This window comes from Pantherophis guttatus, chromosome 2, assembly GCF_059756535.1.
Source record: "Pantherophis guttatus breed Tessera chromosome 2, ASM5975653v1, whole genome shotgun sequence".
NCBI lineage: Eukaryota > Metazoa > Chordata > Lepidosauria > Squamata > Colubridae > Pantherophis > Pantherophis guttatus.
Genome location: NC_142064.1, coordinates 172,531,567 through 172,554,614, shown reverse-complemented (window position 1 = coordinate 172,554,614; position 23,048 = coordinate 172,531,567). Strand labels below are relative to the sequence as shown.

At 40.4% G+C, this 23,048-nt stretch overlaps 2 protein-coding genes across 8 annotated transcripts in view; one reads left to right on the top strand and one right to left on the bottom strand.

The window, feature by feature from the left end:
- The first annotated feature begins 5 nt into the window (after positions 1 to 5).
- On the top strand, positions 6 to 20,117 carry XAB2 (XPA binding protein 2). Its single transcript, XM_034407548.3, has 19 exons — positions 6 to 116; positions 1,961 to 2,109; positions 2,452 to 2,575; positions 4,177 to 4,374; positions 5,937 to 6,071; positions 6,225 to 6,389; positions 8,164 to 8,308; positions 8,790 to 8,941; positions 9,367 to 9,486; positions 9,798 to 9,929; positions 10,284 to 10,415; positions 11,128 to 11,241; positions 12,125 to 12,287; positions 12,936 to 13,126; positions 15,756 to 15,878; positions 16,600 to 16,771; positions 16,880 to 17,006; positions 19,692 to 19,801; positions 19,903 to 20,117. Exons 1-19 carry the CDS (start codon positions 72 to 74, stop codon positions 19,962 to 19,964), a joined length of 2,559 nt encoding a protein of 852 aa, XP_034263439.2. The 5' UTR covers positions 6 to 71; the 3' UTR covers positions 19,965 to 20,117.
- A 1,103-nt stretch (positions 20,118 to 21,220) lies between these two features.
- The window catches only part of CAMSAP3 (calmodulin regulated spectrin associated protein family member 3), a 36,938-nt gene continuing 35,110 nt past the window's right edge, over positions 21,221 to 23,048 (bottom strand). For 6 of the 7 annotated variants that reach the window (XM_034407520.3, XM_034407526.3, XM_034407533.3 and 3 more), the window contains one exon: positions 22,285 to 22,745. In XM_034407520.3, coding sequence (XP_034263411.1) covers positions 22,437 to 22,745 — 309 coding nt within the window. In that variant the 3' untranslated portion in view covers positions 22,285 to 22,436. Of the gene's footprint in view, positions 22,746 to 23,048 lie in introns of all 7 variants that reach the window. The other variant, XM_034407540.3, reaches the window with a different exon arrangement.

Below are 23,048 nucleotides of genomic sequence, written 5' to 3'. Positions count from 1 at the left end.
AATTTCGAACGCAAGGGAGGAGAGACGTCATCTTTGCGCGCCGTATTTGGCCTCGACAGGGAAAGGCCGCGATGCCGGAGTCGGAGACGGTGTCAGGAAAGCGGGAGCTTTTCTTCGTGAGTCGGGGCTGGGGAAGAGGTTGGGTCCCTGGGTCGGGAAGATGGGCTTCCATCGATGTTTACGTGGCGAGGCTTTTTCTCAGTAGAGCCGCTCGGAAGGGGAGGCTCGCTTGGAGATTTTTTTTTCCCCCCAATGGAGGAATAGAATAGAATACTGTACTTTATTGGCCAAGTGTGATCGGAGGAATTTTGCCTCCGGTGCAAAAGCTGCCAAGCAACAGAGTAATCATAATCATCATAATCATATTGATACCAATAAGGGGGGGGGGAGTGAAGAAGATGGGAAGGATGGTGGTGGTGGTGGTGATGATAAATGGATAAATAGACTTAGACGTCTTTTTAAGTGTAAGTATATTGGTCTAAGCATATACTTAGACAATCACACCCGACCGTGAACAAAAAAAAAAACAGTGTAGTTGCAGTGGATCGCTTTTGCAACATCGTCAATATATCATGGGGATTTTTGCTCGTGGGGAAAAACGGATGCCTTTTAATTATCAACTGTGACTCCCAATCCATAAAGATCAGACAGGAATGCCTGGCTGTCTGAAACTACTGTCTGCATTTTATCTTTTAAGAGAAGATTTGGGAATTATATAGGCACCCTAAAATGGCTTGCATAACCAACTTCCTTCTAACAGTATGTGATTAAAGGATGAAAATCACATAATGCTATATTGCTTTTGAAAGCACATTTTAAGATAAGTATAGCTGCAATTTCTCTGCGCCTTTGTGAGGTGGGCAGGAAAGACCATAACATCATAGACGATAATATTGCAATTAAAATAATAGCATTTCCAAGTCTGTTACAATTTTTATATCAACATTTAGTAACATACTCTTATAAAATTATTATTTTTATTAACCTATTTCCATATAACTAGTGGTGTGGATAGGGACAATAGGAGCATTACAGAGATGTGCCAGTAGCTATTTAATGACACTGAGATTACAGAGGAATTATTGAGTCTATCATCTGCACCTCTATAACTGTCTGGTTTGGTTCTGCAACCCAACAAGACAGACACAGACTTCAGTGGATAATTAGAACTGCAGAAAAAACAATTACTACCAACCTGCCTTCCATTGAGGACCTGTATACTGCAAAAAGTCAAAAAGAGGGCTGTCAAAATATTTACAGACCCCTCGCATCCTGGACATAAATTGTTTCAACTCCTACCCTCAAAACAAAGCTATAGAGCACTGCACACCAAGACAACTAGACACAAGAACAGTTTTTTCCCGAACACCATCACTCTGCTAAACAAATAATTCCCTCAACACTGTCAAACTATTCACTAAGGCTACATTACTATTAGTCTTCTCATAGTTCCTATCACCCATCTCCTCCCACTTATGACTGCATGGCAGTAACTTTGTTGCTTGTATCCTTATGATTTATAGTGGTATTGATTGCTTCCTAGTATGATTTGATTGCTTATTTGCACCCTATGATTATCATTAAGTGTTGTACCTTATGATTCTTGACAAATGTATCTTGTCTTTTTATGTACACTGAGAGCATATGCACCAAAGACAAATTTCTTGTGTGTCCAATCACACTTGGCCAATAAAGAATTCTATTCTATTCTATTCTATTCTATTCTATTCTATTCTATTCTATTCTATTCTATTCTATTCTATTCTATTCTATTCTATTCTATTCTATGAAGTGATTAGATTTTCTTGGTCCCCCACATATGTGTTATTACTACATAATGCTATCATCTATCCTGTGGAAATAACCTGAAAATAATATTGTTGAGATATTGAAGTTGTAGGGATGTTCAGTGAAAGAAAGTGGTGCTTTTTATCCCAACCCATGCTACCTCCCTGTACAGGAGGAGGAAGACCTCCAGTATGAAGAAGAGATCTTACGCAACCCATTCTCTGTCAAGTGCTGGATCCGCTATATTGACTTCAAGCAAAATGCTCCCAAACATACCTTGAATCTGATCTATGAGAGAGCTCTTAAAGAATTGCCAGGAAGGTATAGTTATCTTTCATTCATTATGATTGTTTTGAAAATTACATTTTTGAAAATACTAAAATTATTTTTTTAACACCCAGTTTTTCATAGAAGCCACTGATTTTTCAAAGTCAATAACTCGGATGCCCCTTCTGCCTCCCCCTTTTTTTGGGGGGGGGGGTGTCTAAGTTTGTCTTTGCTGAAAGAGATTGGTAATACTTTGTATAGCTAGGTCACCTTGCTGCTCTAAAACTTCCCAACAAAGTGTGAAGATTGCAGTTCAAAATTTGCTGCCAGTCAGAGTTGGAAAAGATCAAAATTCCTTATTATGATGTTGATGGTCTCTTTTGTTGTGTCTTGCAGCTACAAGCTCTGGTACAACTACCTTAAGCAGAGGCGGAAACAAGTGAAGAGCAAATGTGTAACAGATTCCTGCTATGAAGAAGTGAACAACTGCCATGAGCGTGCCTTGGTCTTCATGCATAAGGTACAGTGTTAGCCTACAAACTTAAAGGATTTGGTAGAGCCCAAGAGGAGCAGGAAGACATGGATGGGAAAAACATATGGCTTAAACTCAAGTCGGCTCAGTTTGAAACACTTGCTAATTAGTTTTCTGATTGGAAAGGAAGGTGATTATAGGTAGTCCTTGACTTATGACCCATCGCTTAACAACTCTTTGAAGTTAGGACAGGCTCGAAAAAAAGTTACCTACTTGCAACCTGTCCTCAGAGTTATGACTGCTACACCACTCTTGTGGTTATATGATCACATTTTGGTTGCTTGGGAACTGGCTTGCATTTATGGCCGGTTGCAGTATCTATGGTCATACGATTGCGTTTTGCAATATAATTTTTTTCAATACCCCAATCGGATAAGCTGGATTCAGACTTACACCACATGATACGTTTAACAACCATGGTGTACACTTAGTGGCCATCGTAAAAATGGTCAAAAAGTTGAGTCCAGTCACGTAATGACTCAACTTACTATGGAAAAAGCCCATAATCAAGTCTTACTGCAGTGCTTATTAGATAGCACATGCTAGAGGGACTGAAGAGTATTGAGTCAGACCTGCATTCACCCAAGAAAAGGATGTACTCAAATTTATACTTCTCAGAAAGATGAGAGTTTAATGCATAAGTAACATATGATATAAGCAATACATATTCACAGGTGAGGGATCTGAAGAGAGCTCTGGCTACTTCTTGTGCCTCTTTGACTTGCAAAACCAAAAAGGGAGGACTGAAGCAGTATAATGGGGTGGAAAAACATCTCCCATAAATCAAGAGAAGGGGGCAATTTGAGAATGCCAAATACTAAAAAGAAATATATATATATACACAATTGCAATTACTTACAGCCAAAATTCTAGGCTCAGTTGTTGCTGTAAGTCAAGGACTATCTATAAGATGTTTAAGGGGTGCTTGAGCAACTTTCCTACGAAGAAAGGTTACAACATTGAGATTTTGGTGGCTAAGAAAACAGGTGAATAAGAGGAAACATGGTTGAGGTGTAAAAATTATGCATGGTGAGAACAAAGTGAACAAGGAGAAGCTATTTTCTCCTTCCCGAGTTACTAGAACCAGAGATCACATCTAATGAAATTGAATCTTGGAAGAATCAGGGCAGAAAAAAATTCTGATTTTTAAAACAATGTGTAATTCACTACCTCAAGATGTGTTACTGGCTACTAGCTTGACTGACTTCAAAAAATTTATGAAAGTCATGGTGATCATTGCCTATTAGCTTTGCTAGCAATGTGACTGCTTCTGAAGACTAGTGGGCTTCCTTGTGCAATTGGTTGGCCACTGTGAAAACAGACAGCTGGACTAGATGAGCCAGAGGTCCAATCCATCAGGAGAGTGGCTATGTTCTTAATTAAAACATGTACATTTATTTAAATTATATGAAGTTACATGAAGTTATAAGTGGACCTTTTTTATTCAAGGGTGGTCGTGTATATATAACTTGACTCAGAAGACAAACCACTTATGCCACCATCTTTGAATCAGATTGCTGGACAATATGGACTTTTGTCTGATTTAACGAAGGGATTATTTTATTTCTGGTATCTTATATTTCCTACAGATGCCTCGGATATGGCTAGATTACTGCCAGTTTCTCATGGACCAATGTCGCATCACCCGTACCCGCAGGACATTTGACCGGGCGCTCAGAGCTCTGCCCATCACACAGCACCATCGTATATGGCCACTTTACCTGAAGTTTGTGCGACTCTATCCATTACCTGAGACAGCTGTACGGGTCTACCGTAGGTACCTAAAGGTGAGGGTGTCTTCCCATTCCCATTATAGGTACTCCTTGTCAAGATTGTCCAATTATGAGACATCCTTTTGTTATGGGAACAGTCCATCTCTTTCTTAAGCACCTGCAATGGTGACCTTGATGGTTGCCAGGCTCTCATGGTCCATGCACACATTCTCAGCAATCTATTTGCCCCTTCCCTCCCCTGCCTCCCCCAGTTCATTGGCAAGTTGAAAAGAGTTGAGGTTTGAAAGAAGCAAAGCGGTTCAATGTTGACATTCCTTGGCTTAAAACCCATTCACTTAGCGACCACTTAAAATTATAACAGCACTGAAAAAAGTCACAATTGGTCCTCTCACAACTGTTGCAGCATCCCCACAGTCACATGATCAAAATTCAGGCACTTGGCAACCAACATGCATTTATGACCTTTAGAGCATCTCAAGATCATGTGACTGCCATTTGTGTCATTCCCAGCTGGCTTCTGACAAGTAAAGTCAAGGGAGGGGGCGGAGCCAGATTCACTTAATAACCGCATGATTCACTTAATTACTGCAATGATTTGCTTTATGACCATGGCAAAAAGTCATAAAATTGGGCACAACTCATTTAACAACCACCTAGTTTAGCAATAGAAATTCTGGTCCCAATTGTAGTAAATCCTGAGCTACCTGTAATATATATTTTATTACAATGTTTCGCTCTGAAGCAGTTGCATACTCTAAAAAATGGCAGTCAATCAGGGAATACCGAGTTCTTATGCCTGGTCATTTTTATTTTATTTTTTTGGGTGTCCACATATGGACACCAAACTAATATTCTATCATTCCTCCTTGTATACAACTGTTAAAATATAGAATCTTTGTCCTTTTTCTTTGGTATGTGACTCGGAAACAACTTCTAGATATATAGACTATCATTTCACGACCATCATGACCATTGCTAAGAATTTCAAGAGATAAAGTCCACACATCTGTAAGTTGCCAGAGTTGGGGAATAATGGAATATACCTGATCCCATTTGCAAGTTAAAGATAAAACTGGGTTAAAGACCTCAAAAGATTAGTTAAAGTTTCTGAGCTAAGGCATCTAAGGCAATACTGTAGTCTTAGCCTGGTTGTTAGCAGTCTCATTTTCCTAAGGCATAGGATTTGTGGACAAATAGAACCTCTCACATCATTCACAGGAAAAAAAAGGAGATATAGTTGGCACATGAACCTGAAAATCAAGGGATTGGGTTTTTTTACTTTTGAAATAGTGTTATAATTAAATGTATTAATAATCAGAAGTAGTTTAGGTTCAGGATTCCTGAGTTTTGCTCTCCTTTGTGTTTTCAAACAGTTACATAATATTGACAAGTACAGCTTAATTGTTCCTCGATGTTCTCTCCCAAGCAAAATCATCATAAACCAAACAGTCTAATATATTCATCTAACATAGGCTAATGAATGCAGACTGGTTCTTGTACTCGACTAGTCTTCAGAATAGCATTTCCATCAGCAGAGAATCCTAAATTCTCTTAATGGCTATGTGCTCTGAGCCCTTGATATGAGGTTTATAGGTATGGTTTCTCTTACTTTGCAGCTGAGCCCTGAGAATGCAGAGGAATATATTGAGTATCTGCGCTCCATTGACCGTCTGGATGAAGCCGCTGTTCGTCTTGGAGCTGTGGTGAATGATGAGCGTTTTGTTTCCAAGGAGGGAAAATCCAATTATCAGGTGGGTTTCTGTAGCAGACAATCATTTCTACCATCCAGAGTTACATATTAAATCTCCTTGGTCTAAGCCTGCATGCTTTTTCTATGCCTCTCAGAAGCTTTTCTGGGTTCTCTATTGCCTCTTATTGTTTGGCATTTTGGGCTTCTTTTGTAGTTGTGGCACGAGCTCTGTGATCTCATCTCTCAAAATCCAGACAAGGTGAAGTCACTCAATGTGGGGGCCATCATCCGAGGTGGCCTGACTCGTTTCACAGACCAGTTGGGCAAGCTGTGGTGTTCTTTGGCAGATTACTACATCCGCAGTGGCCATTTTGAGAAGGTAGGCACTGAATCTAGCAGTCTGCATGATATGACGATACAGCTAAAATCCCACCCCAGGAAGAAATTTTCCAAAGCATAGATTGGGTAGAGTGTTTGTACCCCTGATTTAACCCTACTAAATTGAGAAAATCATAGGCTAGATTAGAAGTGGATCCAGCATTCTGCAGGTCAATTTGTAAGGCCCTGGGAACTTTTGTTAAGTCTTAATATTTTTTTTAAACTCTTACCAAAGATTTGAAAAAAAATCAATTGTGTATCACTATCAGCCTTTCAGCTGTGCATCACTCAGTCTTCCATCCTTCCGAGGTCGGTAAATGAGGACTCAGATCATTGGAGGCAATATGCTGACTACTTAGAGAGTGCTGTAAAACACTATAAAGTGGTATATAAGTCTTAAGTGCTATTGCTATTTTGCAGCCCTTGAAAATTAGCTGGGAAACAAATAATGTTTCCTGCTTACTAGTTAAGAAACATAAAATTGTTACCTACCTCTTCAGAGGAGGGCAGTAACAGTGTTACAAAGAGTTACTGTTAGGGAGTTCAGAGGAAGGCATATGAGAACCAGTTTGTCTAAAGGTTAGGGCATCAGGCTAGAAGCCAGGAGACTGTGAATTTGAGTCCCGCCTTAGGAATGAAAGCCAGCTAGGTGACTTTGGGCCAGTCATTCTTTTTCAGCTCAGCTCAGCTCACCTCACTGGATTGTTGTGGAGAAAATAGAAGGAGGAAGGCGTAGTGTGTGTGCGTTCACTACTTTGGGATAGTTATAGAAATAATAAAGATAAGATATAAATAAGTATCCATTGTTTATGTGTACATGTGACTTCTATTCCATTTTTAGAATCTTGTCAGCCTTTGCTAGTTTTAGGAGGTTGAAAACAGAAGAAGAGGCAAATTGTGGGCCCTATACAACTTCTGGGCTTCATTTCAGAATAATTTTTCTTTGCCCACGCAGAGGGGAAAAAAAGGGCAGTATCCTTGGAATAGAAAATCTGGAGAACCAAACCCATGCCATCAGATCACTAGCCTGTTTCAGGTCCAAAGGGTAGATTAAGCCAATATTATTAAGTTTGTCCTTCTCATGGGACTTCAGGATCATGAGTTTCTCAGAGGCAGTGGCAGGAAAATAGTCTCAGGGACTCTTTGAATTCTGTGTTAGCTTCTGTAGTACACTTTTCATAGATAAAAAAAAATATTAGTGCTCTCTGTATAACTGCAGGGTAGCCTTTAGGGAATGCCAGATAGATTTTAAGAAACCTTTGTTTGCTAGCACATGGGCAAAGAAAACAGCTAGAGGAAGCTGGAGATTTCTTATCTTTGGCTGTGTTGGATGAGCTTGAAACTTCATTCTTTTTCAGATATGAACCAAAAATACTTAGTTATTGGACTTTGGATTTGATGGGAAAATCAAATTATGGGCACAATTTTCTGTTGCCTGAAGTTTGCTTTTCGAGTAGGTTTAAGCCTAGCTGTCAGCCATCACTTTGAGCTGACATAGGTGTAATTTCTTAGCAGTAACTGCAACAGTTCTAGAGGAAGATTTCCTCCCTGTTAGACCATGTTCATTCCAGTTCGCTGCCTTTTGACTGACTGGGCTGTCCCACATAAATGAGAACCTGGTTTTCCTAAGGATGGATTGCATCCTGAGAGATGGACTGTGCTTTTATAAAACCAATCCCTTTTGAAGAGAGGTGCAAACCACTGGGTGGCTGAAGAAGAGAGGCCAAACAAGCTGTGTTCTGGAGCAGCTTCGGTGACTATTGTCTCTGTCTTAGGCTCGTGATGTGTATGAAGAAGCTATTCAGACAGTGATGACGGTACGGGATTTCACTCAAGTATTTGACAGCTACGCCCAATTTGAGGAGAGCATGATTGCTGCTAAGATGGAGACCAACTCTGAAATGGGACGTGAGGAGGATGGTAAGAGCAGCTTAGCCAGAAGAAAGCAAATGTTACTCCTTCTCTTTAAACTGGATTGAGGGGAGCAAGTAACACAGTTTTTGAGTCTTCTAAAGCTTTCCGACTTTCACCAATCAGGACTTCCCAGATTGTTTGGTCTTACAATCCTCCTTCATTTCACCATCCTTCACTATTGGCTACGCTGGCTAGAGCTGATGGAAGTTGGAGTTCTCCAACTTGTAGATGGCCACATTCTGTCCATCTCTATCCTGGATCTTTACATGATGCTGGATGTTTCCCTGTGTTTTAGTACAGATAATACCTTAATGTTAATAGAAAACGGCTTCTCTCTTTTTATCTATCCCATACATTAGTTATAGACTACACAACTCTTACTTTTCTTATTCTTCCCATGCCTTTGGAGAACTGTGTAGCTAAATAGAAAAGAACTGTGGTCCTATAGTATAATTTCATTTCTGCTATTTTTCTGTTTGGAAAATAGATGATGTAGATCTGGAACTGCGTCTGGCACGCTTTGAGCAGCTGATCACACGGCGGCCTCTGCTTCTCAACAGTGTCCTCCTGCGCCAGAATCCTCACAACGTCCATGAGTGGCACAAGAGGGTGAAGCTATATGAAGGCAAACCTTGGGAGGTAGGAGAACGTTCATCTCTGAATGGCTAGAGTGTCATGTTCTCAAGCCAGTAGCCTACAACACCGTTCCCATTTATTAAATACTGGATTTTATGTTCGATGACAGTAACATTCTGGAACTGGAGCTGATGGAAATACTTTTCAAGCAGTTAACTTGAACCAGTCAGCCACCCAGTTTGAGACCCCTTGGAAGTTAGGTCTGTCTGTGAAAATAGGATATATCGGGGCTTCTTTTCATGTACTTGCATCTCAAAGTAGCTTTAAAAAAATTCTGTCTCTTAATGAGGCTGAGTTAACACAAAGAGCCTTTTCTTCTCACTTGCTCAGTTTTATGTTTCACAGTATTTCACCCAAGCATGAAGCAAGCAAGAAAGGAACATTCCAATCATGACTCTCCTTTCTGACTTACTTTTTACTCCTTCCAGATCATCAACACATACACGGAAGCAGTGCAGACTGTTGACCCATTTAAAGCCACTGGAAAGACACATACTTTGTGGGTTTCTTTTGCCAAGTTCTACGAGACCAATGGACAGATAGAAGATGTGAGTGATGCACTGGACAGAAGCAAGCACTGCCCTAGCCTATTTCCTGCTTCTCTTTCCTAGCTACTGTCTGAAGAGTTAAATTCTGGGGTTTTCACAATCAACGTATAAAAACATTCCAAATGAGTACTTGAAGGTTGTAGGGTTTCTGAGATGGGCCCCAGTCCTTGGTGATGCACAAAGCAATTTGGGGAGGGGTGGGGTTTAAGCTGCATTACAGACTAGAACCCAAAGAGAAGACATGGTGAGTTTTCTTTTTTTTCTCTCCTAGCTTTTCCTCTGATTTTTTTTTTCTCCCTGTCTTATACCAGGCCAGAACAATTTTTGAAAAGGCCACTAAGGTGAACTTTAAGCAGGTGGATGAACTGGCCAGTGTCTGGTGCGAGTATGGTGAGATGGAGCTGCGGCATGAGAACTACGATCAAGCCCTGCGTATCCTGAGGGTGAGAAGAAGCAAAGCAAACAAGAAGAGTGCATTTTGGAGTCTTATAATCAAACTTGCTTGATTGTAATAGTTTTCCAAATGATTAGGTTTGAACAGATCGTCTTTATATCTTCCTGGATATTGTGGGCCAAGAATCTGATCGTTGGGAAGCTGACAAAGATTCTTTTTACTCCACAATAAGAGGGCATTAGTTAAGCAAGGCTGAAGGAAGTCAGGATTCCCTTTGCATGCAACAAAGCTACGTAGTCTCAAATATGTGTATATACAGTACTGTATGTGAGCCCAGTTCTTAACCTGCTTGCTTCAGGGGTTCTACTTCCTCTGTTCTTATCATCATTTTTTCTCCTTCCAGAAAGCTACAGCTATCCCAGCTAAGAAAGCCGAATATTTTGATTCCACAGAGCCTGTGCAGAACCGTGTATATAAGTCCCTCAAGGTTTGGTCCATGCTGGCTGATTTGGAAGAAAGTCTCGGCACTTTCAAAGTAAGTGGTCTTGGTTCGCTTCCATTCTTACCTATCCCGGCTGGCATTTCTCCTGGCAATTTTTACGATGGGCCATTTTGCCAGGCAGAGATTTGTTAGACTAAGCTTGGCATCTAAAAGAAACTTCCCCCCTTTTTTTCTCTCTTTTGAGATTTATGAGATTGGACAAAGTCCTGTAACCAAGCACAGATAAAATGCTTTAAAAATATTATTCCCCCCTTAGAATCAAATCAAGGTATTTCTTACCCTTTTTAATTTGCAAGTGAGTAGGAAGTCATCCAAAATAAAAGATAGTCTCTCTTTTGCTCTTCCTCTTTAAGGAATCCGAGCAATTTCCCTCTTATTTCATGAGTTTGGCTTGGAAATAATCTTTTGAAGCAGCAGGGCCAGAATGGAATTATTGGCACAAACCATCTGTTCCTTCCCCTAAGTAGCTAAAGAAGAATGGTAATAATAGCCTATAAGTGCATTGCTGTATTTCTATTCATTTAACTTCTATCGTGTTACTGATAGGGAGTGTGACAGCACCTGATTTGACCAGCGTGGGGGGTAGGAGCCAGCAAGTTACTCTACAAAAGGCATTCAGTCTCAAATTTAAGTGTTTCATCTCAATTTGGACATAGTTGGGAAGTGAGTAATAAGAATCTGTGCCTGTGATTGGGGTTCTGGTCCAGCCTAGTATTGAAGCTTTTTTTTGCTTTGCCATTCCTAGTCTACTAAGGCTGTATACGATCGCATTTTGGATCTTCGCATTGCCACCCCACAAATCATCATTAACTATGGTCTGTTCCTGGAGGAGCACAAATATTTTGAAGAGAGCTTCAAGGTGAGTTGGTTTCATCAATGCTTCCTTCTACCATCTGGGCCTGTATCAATGTAGAAGTCATTGAACCTGGAGCACTGCATGTTACAGATGGTAGTACAGAAGAGAGGGCCAAACCAGCTGCAATACACTAAGATCTTGTTATGTACAGTATGTTGCAAAGGATAATTACTGTATATAATCTTTCTCTCTCAAAACTGAACAAACTAGCCAATATATTCCACGTTGAGATGGTCTGTGTTTCAGAGCAAACTATAGCTAAGGTGTTGGGACAGCTACAGGAACAGAGTAAATATTTTGCACCATAATTGCCATGCATCTTTGCTGTTCTTAGCTATTGTTTGCTTTTTTTTTCCAAAAAGTTTTTTTATTTTTTAAACAAAAACAACTTAAAAAACAACCTTCCAAACACTTTCAAACAGTATTTCAATCAGTGAAAATCATTTCATGCTCTCAAAATTTTCAAACTCACATTATATGACAGATATTCTTACCTCTAACAGAAAAAAAACAAGTGCTTAAACATTTTATCCAAATTTCATTTCATATATAATATTTCTTAGCTATTGTTTATAATTATCGAAAAAGTTTGTTTGCTTTCTTCTGGGATGGCTATCAGTTTTTTTGTTTAATTGGAAAATGTTAAACAGAAACATAACTAAGGTAGAATTAGCACTCCAATACAACAGAAGGCTCCTAGGATCTCCGATTAAAGTAGTTTTTGGTTGGTTAGCAATTTGCAGGAAGAAAATTATTCCTTAAAATGTGAATCAGTATAGTCAAAGCATGACAGTCCCATATGGTATTTAAGTGAGTGGGGAATAGTGCAGAGCCTTCTGCAAAGCAGTCTGAATGTTTGGTTTGTACTTTGTGTTCAATTTGACAGGCATATGAGAGAGGCATCTCCTTGTTTAAGTGGCCAAATGTTTATGATATCTGGAACACCTATCTAACCAAATTCATTGACCGTTATGGTGGCAAGAAGTTGGAGCGTGCTCGGGATCTTTTTGAGCAGGCCCTGGATGGCTGTCCCCAGAAATTTGCAAAAAGTATGTATGAAATGTCTCTCTAGCAAGAAGTTGAGTCACAAACTCTTCCTATTCAGTCAGGTTTTGAGTAGAAGAAAGGTTGGATGGGACATGTCTTCTGGACAACAGTTGATTGTAGCAAACCTCCTAGCCTATCCAATAATCCCTATCAATGGACTTGTTTTATTGGCCTGAGAAGGAACTTGAGGACTCAAAAATGCCTTTCTCATTGGAAATTGGGTAAAGAGAACTTCTCTTCCCAGTGTTGCTTTTTCAAAAGGCAACTGGACTTTGTTTTTGCTTGAAAACATTCCTGTTCTCATCCAAGAAGTTTCTTTAGTTCAGTTCTTCAGAACTGAAGAAGCTTCTTGGATGACACGCGAAACGTCTTCAAGCAAAAGCATAAAAAAGGCCAGTTGCCTTTTGAAAAAGCAACATTGGGACAAGCATGACCTGGATGGCTGAGAATCTCCATAGACATAGAGCTTCTCTTCATTTCTTCATCATTTAGTGGAGGAGAGCAAGATGAATCAGAGTGGGCAAATTCTCAACAAGGACTTATTTGAGTGCTTTTTGATAACAAGCATGCTAATAAGTCTGGATATGAAAAACGTTGACCTGAAATTGAAGGGAGATGAAATCTGGCTCTAATTTTCTTTCCTTTTGCAGCCATCTATCTGTTATATGCCAGGCTGGAGGAGGAATATGGGCTGGCCCGCCATGCCATGGCAGTATATGAGCGAGCTACTCAGGCTGTGCTGCCTTCAGAGCAGCATGATATGTACAACATCTACATCAAGAGAGCAGCTGAAATTTATGGCGTCACCCACACACGTAGCATCTATGAGAAGGCAATTGAGGTTAGTTTATTCTCTCTAAATTGCATCTATTGGTTTTTCCATCCTAACCAATATGATTCAGCTTCCTTCATAGAATGATACGGCTTAATCTATTCTAACTGGCCAACCACAATTAAAAATGTGGGTCACTTATTAGATCATGTGCATCTTGGGTTGCTTCCTCCTATATAAATCTAGGGATCCTGAGGTCATAGTTATCAAATCAAACCTATAGGAAAGGAATGATTTTTGTCGAGTTGATCAGAAAGGCCAGGAAGAATTGCCTGCTCCTTTGGAGAAGATTACTTTTATTTTTGACTAGGTCTTATCAAACAGTCCTGCAGTCCTTCTGGAGCTGACTGACAAGAAAAGAAAAATTAAAAAAGCAAAAGAAAGAAGCCAGCCATCAAGAAGTCAAACAATGGTGAAAGCCTCTATCCCACCTCATGGTCAGTTGCTCAAGGACTGGAGTGTGAATTTCCAGAACAGCTGAGATGCCTCTAAGACTAAAATCAACCATGTTAATCCCTACTGTCTGCACCAGCCTCCATACAGCACTAGCAGCTTCGTTGTACTTTGTGACAACAGAAGAGTGACAGTGAAGCCAGAGTACAGCATAGCATCCAGCCCTCTCCCGATCAGTCCAAAAGAAGAATTTCAAAGCAATTCCAGAAGAGGAAAAGGGGGGTGTTGCGATAGATTGATAGACTGCCTATAGCATTTCGATCCGTTCACATAACAGCAGGGGTACAAAGGGAAGCCACTATATGAAGTAGTCTGTCAGGAGGACATAGAGACTCAAATATGGGAATGCTCAGCTCCTTTTGCACCTGCCACTTTGGGTATAAAAGAGAGAGACCCGGTGCCCAGATAGTTTTCATTCTCCCACTAAAGCAAGAAAGGGACCTGAAGGAGAACACTATAGCTCATGACGGAAGCCAGGCACCAAGAAAGATGCAGAACTTGCTAGTTCCAGCCAAGAAAGTGGGCAACATGTAATATCTATGGGCATAGTCATTTAACAATTAAAGGAGAAGAGTTTCCTGGCAAAACAAGAGAGGAATCTTTTGTCTCTCTCGGGTCTTGCTCTGGCATCTGCTTCCTCACAAATTTCTTCTTCCATCTGGCCTGCAACATCTTTGTCTCTTTTCTCCCACCTCATACTGCAGGAGGAAAGTAAAAGAAAGCCACTATCATATGAGTCAAAAAAGCATAGAAAAAAAAAATAGGTTCAAGAAGCACCAGGACCCAGGCAGCAGCCTCCATAAAAGTCAGATGCATCGTTTCACTTATTTTGTGACTTTGCTCATCCTACAGATTCTGCAGGGAGAATGTCACAGGCCCCATCAGACATGCAGGTCTTTGTGGAATAGTAGGAGGAGGAAGAGGAACTCTAGAGCACAGCTAGATTTCACATTTAAAGTATGCACAGTATTACTAGACAAAAGTGATAAAGATCCTAAAACTGGAATAGGTAACCAGGAATATGCAAGCCCTTAATGAGGGGAAGATACTCAGTGAATCTCTTGAACTACAGTTGATTTAGAGTAAGTATTCTTAGTTCAGACCTATTATTTAGATTCCAGCTAAAATATTAGCTTAGAAGGCAATGTTCTTGGTAGCTACTGTACGTCAGCCAGGAAAGTGGAGGAGCTGTAGACATTGTTGCAAGGTTTGTGCATTTTCCCACATCGGCATGGTAACTTTATTCCTAAGTGATTGTGTTGCCCAATTGTATCCCAAATACATCCAACACTAGCAAAATATTCAGCAAGTTAAATATTTGCAGGATACTTGGGATTCAATTAAACCAAACACCCAGCGGTCTCTTTATGTATCCAAACCAGGAGCACAAGTTAAGCGGGTCTATGGCTCCTCGATTAAGGTGCTGACTAAGATTGTATTGCATTGGCACATATAACTTGTCTCAAGCAGATTTCCAGAAGCTTTCTCAGATGAGACTTTTGATTGATTGGAGAAAGTATTATAACACTTGTAGGCCCACCTTAGGGAATACTACTCCTGCCACCTTAACTTTGGAGACTATGTTCAGATGTTCTTCTGGCCAATGGACAACAGACTCACCAGCACAAAGAGCGAAGAGTTTGCAGTTGGGGAAGAAAGTTAACCTGACAGTTGACGATTATGTTTTTGCTGATAGAATGGAGTTTGGTTTCAAAGACTTTATAGATCATAGAATGTAAGATCCCCTATGAATAAAGCCAGTTCCTTTGCCTGCAGAGAGGTTCCTCCATAAAGAACAGAAAAGGTTTGTTGGGTTTTGTTTTTTTTCACCTAAAGAAAAGTTAATCCTTTTCTGCAGAGTCAGTTGTCTGATGCCCAGAAGAATTCTTCTCACTAAATCCAGCTACCTCTCATCATTTTCTAGTTGCATCTGTATTTATCTCTTTGGGTGTGGCATCCATGTATCCACAGACTTTTTCACATTGTTCAAATTGGTTTTGTTTTCCTGGAACAAAGCTCCTAGATCAGTTCAGATATTCCAATTGCTAAAATATTCTGAAAGCCCTCTGGGTAATCATAATCCTTAAATGATATACGTACTTAGCTCTAGATTATTACTTCATACCACCCTAGAAGCTGAAGTATTGAAGGGCAGGGTACATTTAAATATCCATACTTTTTTCAGGTGCTATCAGATGAACACGCTCGGGACATGTGTCTGCGCTTTGCTGATATGGAATGCAAATTGGGTGAAATAGACCGAGCTCGGGCAATCTATTCCTATTGTTCACAGATGTGTGACCCCCGAGTAAGTGTCTTTTTCTGTGTACTAGAGAACTAGCGTACTGTCTGCATGTGGCAATATTTAGTTGGGAGGAGGAAGAAAGAAGCTCCTTATTTTGCCAAAAGAGCAAAGATGATCACTTCCTGCTCAGTTCAAAATTAAGTGGTACCTTGGTACTCATCGTTAATTGGTGCCAAGAGGTACCAATTTGTTTGAGTACCAAACAAATTTTTCCCATAAGGAATAATATAGTGAGTCACAAGGCAGCCAACACCAACAAGTTCTAGCTTGTGCGTTGAGTACCAAACAAATGATGAGTACCGGGACAAATTTTTTCACGTCAAAATGCATTGAGTACCAAAATTGATGAGTTTCAAAGTTGAGTACTAGGGTACCACTGTATATGTATTATGACATGACAATCTTATATGCAGTTTTGGAAAAACTAAGGATGGATGTTTCCATCTGCAATCATTGATGGATAAATAAAGGTGTGTGTTCGTTTGTTTTGCTTACGCAATGGATATGTCTCTGTTGTTTATGACTGCCCATTCCTGATGCAGAAGATAGAGAGTGCAATAATAATTTACCTTTGTCCTCTTAACCTCATTACATCTTTCCTTTTTTTAATAATCAGAAAGCTCAGAGGAAACAGCAAACTTTGAATCAATTCTCTGTTCAATTTTGCCACCGTCTCTTTCTCAACGGTCCTCAAAACACACATCTTTTTGGTTTCCTTTCCTAGACTACGGCCAACTTCTGGCAGACATGGAAAGAATTTGAGATTCGGCATGGGAACGAAGACACTATCCGAGAAATGCTGCGCATTAAGCGAAGTGTACAGGCTACTTACAACACTCAAGTTAACTTCATGGCTTCTCAGATGCTAAAGGTTTACAGCAATGCCACAGGCACAGGTACTTCTTGCCTTCTTTTAGGCGGAGATGAGCTACGTCCCCTGTTCTCTTCTAACCCTTCCCTGTTCCTCCTGCTCATCCCTCCTCTTTAACATTATCTTCTTTCAGTGTCTGACTTAGCACCAGGACAGAGTGGCATGGATGACATGAAGCTCTTAGAGCAGCGAGCAGAACACCTGGCAGCCGAAGCAGAAAGAGATCAGCCTCGAGCTAAGGAGAAGATCTTGTTTGTCAGGTGAGGGTTCTATAAGCAGACGACTTGTTTATCTTTTTCCCCCTGGGAAGGCTATTTGGATTCATAACATCATCAAAAAAACATGATGGGAAAAATGTGACCAATTCTTTGATTTGTGTTCAGGAACTCAAGACAATGTATATTATTTTAACCCATCAAGCATCAGGAAGAAACAGTTGAATAGATAGTGCTCTAGCTGCTAACATGTCTAGAATGAGAACAGGACTGTGGAGTTGCCTTGAGAAACTAGCACAAATTTCTACCATACGGCTATTTCAGCTTTCAAGCTATCAAATGCATTTTTCTAGGGAAAAATGACACTGAAATATTGTCAAGGACAGCCTGCTTTGCATCTAGTGTTTTGGTACTTTTTGTACAGTGTGGTCTGAATGACTTATGACACATTGGGAACCCAGCAAAGAAAGTACTATTTGGCTGTCTGATTTCATTGACTACCTATGTGATTGTGTGTCATCGAGATGATGTCAACATTTAGTGACCACACATATAAGATTTTCTCTATGATGCTGTCCCTAACCGGGTGCTTCAGGTCTTCCATCAGTACACCCAATGCCAGTGTTAACCGAGTCCATCCAGTTTGCTGCTGGTCTCTTTCCTTCCACCTTTCCCAGTATTACAGCTTTTTCCAGAGTGGTCCATCTTCAAATAATGTAACAGTATGTGAGAAAGTTCTTGGATGATGGAGTAAAGAGATGCTGCCTCGGGAATGATCAAATAAGAGACATCATAGCCTGCAGCTGGATGATGATGAGCTGGGCAAGAGTCTCAGAATGGGCCCTCTTTATTTTTCAGGCTGTAAAAGACATGGCAGGAGAATTGGACTTAAGTGAGGCATCACATGGCCACAACTTGTGATTCCACTTCTGCATCTCCATTAACCGCTTGTTGCAAGCACACAAACAATAATCATGTTGCTGTGAGATGCTGTGACAGTTGTGAATGTGTGCTGATTGCAAAGCATCTGAGTGGCAATCACGTGGCTGTGGGACATGATTATAAATATAAAAGGTCACAGTCATAACTTCTAATAGTCAGTAAATGAGGCAGTTAGTAAGCAAGGACTACCAGTACTGATTCTTTGGGTGTATTCTTTGGTTTTCCCAATTATCCAGCTTGCATCAGCTGTAATGTCCCTATTATTCAATCTTTTCTAAAGTTAATTCTAAATTACTTTTTCCCAACTCTAATTCACTTTATATGATCCTAAGCATTATTTTGCTAGCAAGTATAATGAAGGGTATTCTGTGATAATTTGCACATTCTATCAAATCCTTTTTTTTTGGGAATTGGAATGTAAATCATCCTCTTCCAATCTCTTGATCCGCATATTATTCTCTGTATTTGCTCGATTGGAACTTTTACTGATTCTTCTTCTGTTGCATGTTGTATTTCTGTAGGTGCTCCATCAGTTTCTGTAATCTTCCAATTTGACAATAATTAGCTTCTAGTCGTAGAGGTTCTTGTAAGTAGGGAATATCTTCTAGGGTATATGGATGCTGACCACCTCTTCTGTGTAATGTTTCAGTATAGTACTCCTTCCATCTTCTTTTGATCTCCTTTAAATCAGTTACTATCTGTCCATGGAGTTCCTTTAGCATACCAATTTGAGATTGGGATCTTATTCTGAGTTCAGAGATATTTTGAATATTTCCTTGGTTTTCCATCTTCAATGTGTTTACATCCTCAATGTCCTTATAAATGTTGCTATAATATTGCTTCTTGTCTTTTCTAACAGTTGTCTGAAGCTTTTGTTAAGTTCCTGAGATTTTTATCTTTCTTTCTTTGTTTTCTTCATGGCAATTTCCAGTTTGGTTTCTTCTCTTTCTTGGTCTCTGGTAAACTCTGTCCACGTTCATACTTAGAAACTATTTTGGAAGATAAAGTTATCTTCCTCCTTAGCTCAGTAACTGTACCAAGATAGCCTAGACCCGGGGTGCCAAACTCAAGGCCCGCAGGCCGCATCTGACCCATGATGTGGTTGGATCCGGCCCCCAGGGCTGTCCTGGTCTACCCAGTGCGAACAGGAAAGATCAGGCTTCAACCTGGTCTACCCAGTGTGAAGAGGAAACATGCCAGCAGTTTGGGGAGTGGTGTCAAGCTGGCCATGCCCACCCAGTTGGCCATGCCCAGCTGATCCCCCAGGTCAACCACAGCCTTGATGCGGCCCTCAATGAAATTGAGTTTGACACCCCTGGCCTAGACTGAGAGAATAACTTTCCAAAAGGCAAGTTGTAATCACCATAGGTAAACAGAGATGTGAAGCTGGTTCTTCCAGGCAGATAACTGGGTGCTTCGAAAATGTTTAAATTAAAATTCCCATCCTCCCAGAATTTTTAATTGGGTTTATTGGGACTTGTGAAAGTTTCAGTCAAAGGACATCAGATTGCCTGTCCTGACACAAGACCCCACAAATTATACGGCTGGTTCATCATCCCCACTCAACCAACGAATGAATTCACTCTTGCCATATTAGAAAATTTATACGAGAGTATGGCTATATCTGCTTTAGATGTACAAATGTCAAACTTTTCAATATGGTTTTGAAAACATAAAGCCAGGGCAAAAGGATAGGCAGCCTGTTTTATTAGGGAAGGGTAAGTACAGGACAGTCGCGATTGGAAAGCATGCTGTCAAGTTCACTCTTCTCCCCTTGCTTCTTTTCAGGAGTGATGCTTCCCGCAGTGAATTGGCTGAACTTTCCAAGCGGGCCAATCCTGATGAGATAGACATCGATTTGGATGACAGCGATGAGAGTGAAGACAATGAGCCTGATGGTAAGAGGAAGGATGGTAACACAGCAGCATTCTTCTGGTGCTATGGCTGTTGACTTTGGTGAGTAGCCTTCATACTAACCATTCTAATTCTTCTTTTACAGAGGTGCAGCTGGAACAGAAGACCGTCCCCTCTGCTGTGTTTGGTGGCCTTAAAGATGACTGAGCTATTTGTTATTAATGAACTATTTTAAGCTGGAGTACAGACAACACCTTCCTGGTTAACTAGTGTGCCATGTAAAGCCTTTTCTTTGTGATCTTCTAAGCTGCTGTTCTTCTTGGCAACTCAACATAATAGAGAAAGAAGCGATTTATAAAATACTGTTGATAGTTGTATTGTATTTAACCAACAGGAAGGGAAACGTTTCTCCCAAATAATTTACATTTAAAATGGAAGATTTGCGGAAAGGATGGTAATGAATGCAGACACTTATTTCTTCATGGGGAGTTTTCTTAAACTCAGGCTTGTTTTTCTGGAAATATGGTAATATCTATTCTTAACCAACTTCATTATCACTAAAAGCTTTATTATTGCCTGGGCTGAAATCTTAAAATTACAAACAAGGCAATTATGGAAACAAGGGGAGTGGGGAGCTTAATGTTTATCATGCTCCAAGCTGAAATAATTGTTTACTGTGTAAAATTAGCCTTCATTCATAGAAATGAACTTTTAAAATGAATGTTCCTATATTTTTATAAACGTTAAGAACTGCAGATTTAAACATATATATATATATATTTTTTTGCAATACCAAACCAAGGCTACAGATTTTCTTAAATGATAGCTTTCCTTAAACCGGAATTCTTTAATTTGGAGTCTTCAAGGTGCTGGAACACACACCACCACCACCCGAATTCCCAGCCAGTATGGTCAGGCACAGGCAAAATAGAAGTTAAGCCTTCTCTCCATCTCATTTTGATATTTATTTCCCAGGAACAAATTGTAGCTAATTATATATCAGCTTTGACATTAGAAAACTGAAGAGTATGTTCCCCTTATGGCTTTAAATGCCTTTGAACAAGTAGGAAAAAGTGGATAAATCCATAGAATATGGAATAACTTTCAATTCCACTAAAATACTGGCAGGAGTTTCTTAAAATGGAAGACAATAGGAGTTAATCCCATCTTGAGCTTGCTCCTTGTTGAACGCAAACATCTGCATTTTTCCTCCACTTGTGTAAATTTCAGCAGCCTCACTGTATGCCTGTATTTTTTACTTTAAATAATCAAGGGATAGTATTCATTCTAAACGATTCTACCATATATTATGGAAAATAAGAATGAATGAGTGCCTTTTAGAACTGTATGGCGCTCAATTTTAGTATCCACTAGTCTTGCACTGAAGCAAAGACGCCTCGCCTGCTTATCAGTGGCATAGGCTTCAAGATTCAAACATTCACTGAGTAACGACCAGTAAAGAGCTCATTTAAGTTACTTTATTAAGTGGGAAGGACAAAAATCCCAACCCACTTTTTACATCAACTCAACCCTGCCCTATACCCCCGACACCTACATGACGCTCAGTCAGCCACAAGAGACCAGAATAAGGTTGAACAAGACAGGATCAGAGTGAAGCATCCAAGCTGAATGGGACTGGCTCCCTCATCTTCCTCCTACTCTGCTTTGCAAGCAACTTCTATCTGAGGCATAAAGATTGGATGGCAAATGAGGCTCAAATAATCAAGGGCCACTTAAGATTCTGCGCCCAGGCTCCTTTATCTCTTGGGAGGACTGCATACCCAGCCTCATAGCCTTGGAAGCAGGTAAACAGGGTTTGGAGAAAGGAAGGAGGAAAGAGAGAAAAAGGAAGATGGACCACACTCCTCCCTAAAGTGGTTGGAGTTTTCTTTTGGCAGTTCAACTCGGGGTACACAGAGACCTGCTCTATGACTGTAGCAGCCACCAGCTTCTCAACATGTAAATGATAGCAGCTGCTGAAAAGAGATCACGTTAACAGCTCTTTCTCAGCTGTACACCCAATAGCCCTTGTAAATAAGGGAGTAGACAAAAAGGGAGGTGGAAAAAGGAATGAACACACATACATACATACACACCTTGCTCTGCACTACCTCCACCATGCCAACTTCATATACAAATTCACCCTACCCGCTGTTGCAAATTTGTTCTTTTTTATATACAAATAATTGAAAAATCATTAAATAGCTCATATATATATTATATATATATATGTATAGTATGTATAAGTATAAACAGGGAGACCCAAGAAATGAAAAAACCAACATAGAATCTTCCAGGCAAACAGGAGTCTGAAAAATAGACTCTTCCTTCTGGCTGCACATTAACATTCAGGTAGTGGTTAGAGGCAAGAAGCAAACCCTTATTTAGGGCAGTGTTACTATGGCAACTCTTTGAGACTTTAGCTTACGGGTTACTCAGAACCTAGTCTTGCAACACCATACCTCCCCACAACCCAAAGCAGCCAATAGTAGTCTCATCTTCAAAGCAGGCACCAGAAGAATTTCCCAGATAACTCTGATCCAGCCAGAGATAGTGCTGGCCCAGGACTAGAGTCTCAGACCAATGCCTAACAGCCTCGTCAACTCAAGCCATCCGTCACAGATGGCCAGTCATTAGGTGTCTTAGGCAGAGAGTAGGAATAACGCCAGGTTCTTCAGGTCACAGCTCTTTTGGTGTGCTTGGCTTCTTGGGGGTGCCTGGCTTCTTGGTCTGCCAGAGATGGCCCTGGATAGTGAAGGCATCCACACTCATGGACATGGTCTTACTGGGAATCTGAGTGAAACGCTTGCGATCAGAGCTATACTTGTAGATGCCTTCAATCATGGGCAAGGTAATGGTGCGGGGCCCGTAGCCTGCTAAACGTGTCAATTCATCTGTTTCCCCAGACAGGGTGTAGAGCGCCCGGAACTGGCAACTTGAATCACGGAAGAGAATGAGGAAGTGGTTTGCTTTGCTTTTTTCAATTTCCTAAAATTGAGAGAAAAGAAACATAATCAAAAGATTAGATAAGGCCAAAGTATATAACACAAAACAATAGCCGTAGTGGCACAATGGTTACACTGCAGTATTGCAGGCTAACTCTGCTCATCAGTTCAATTCTGACCGACTCAGGATTGACTCAGCCTTCCATCCTTCTGAGGTTGGTAAGATGAGGACCCAAACTGTTGGGGAAATATGCTGATTCTTGAAACTGCTTAAAGAGGGCTATAAAGCACTGTGAAGTGGCACATAAATCTATTGCTATTACTAATTCCTAAAAAACTGCTGAAG

Coding starts and splice junctions, on each gene's coding strand:
- XAB2 (XM_034407548.3), top strand. CDS start 72: ATGCCGGAGTCGGAGACGGTGTCAGGAAAGCGGGAGCTTTTCTTC. Junction 11,242..12,124: donor ATTTTGAAGAGAGCTTCAAG/GTGAGTTGGTTT, acceptor TCAATTTGACAG/GCATATGAGAGAGGCATCTC. Junction 17,007..19,691: donor GAGAAGATCTTGTTTGTCAG/GTGAGGGTTCTA, acceptor GCTTCTTTTCAG/GAGTGATGCTTCCCGCAGTG.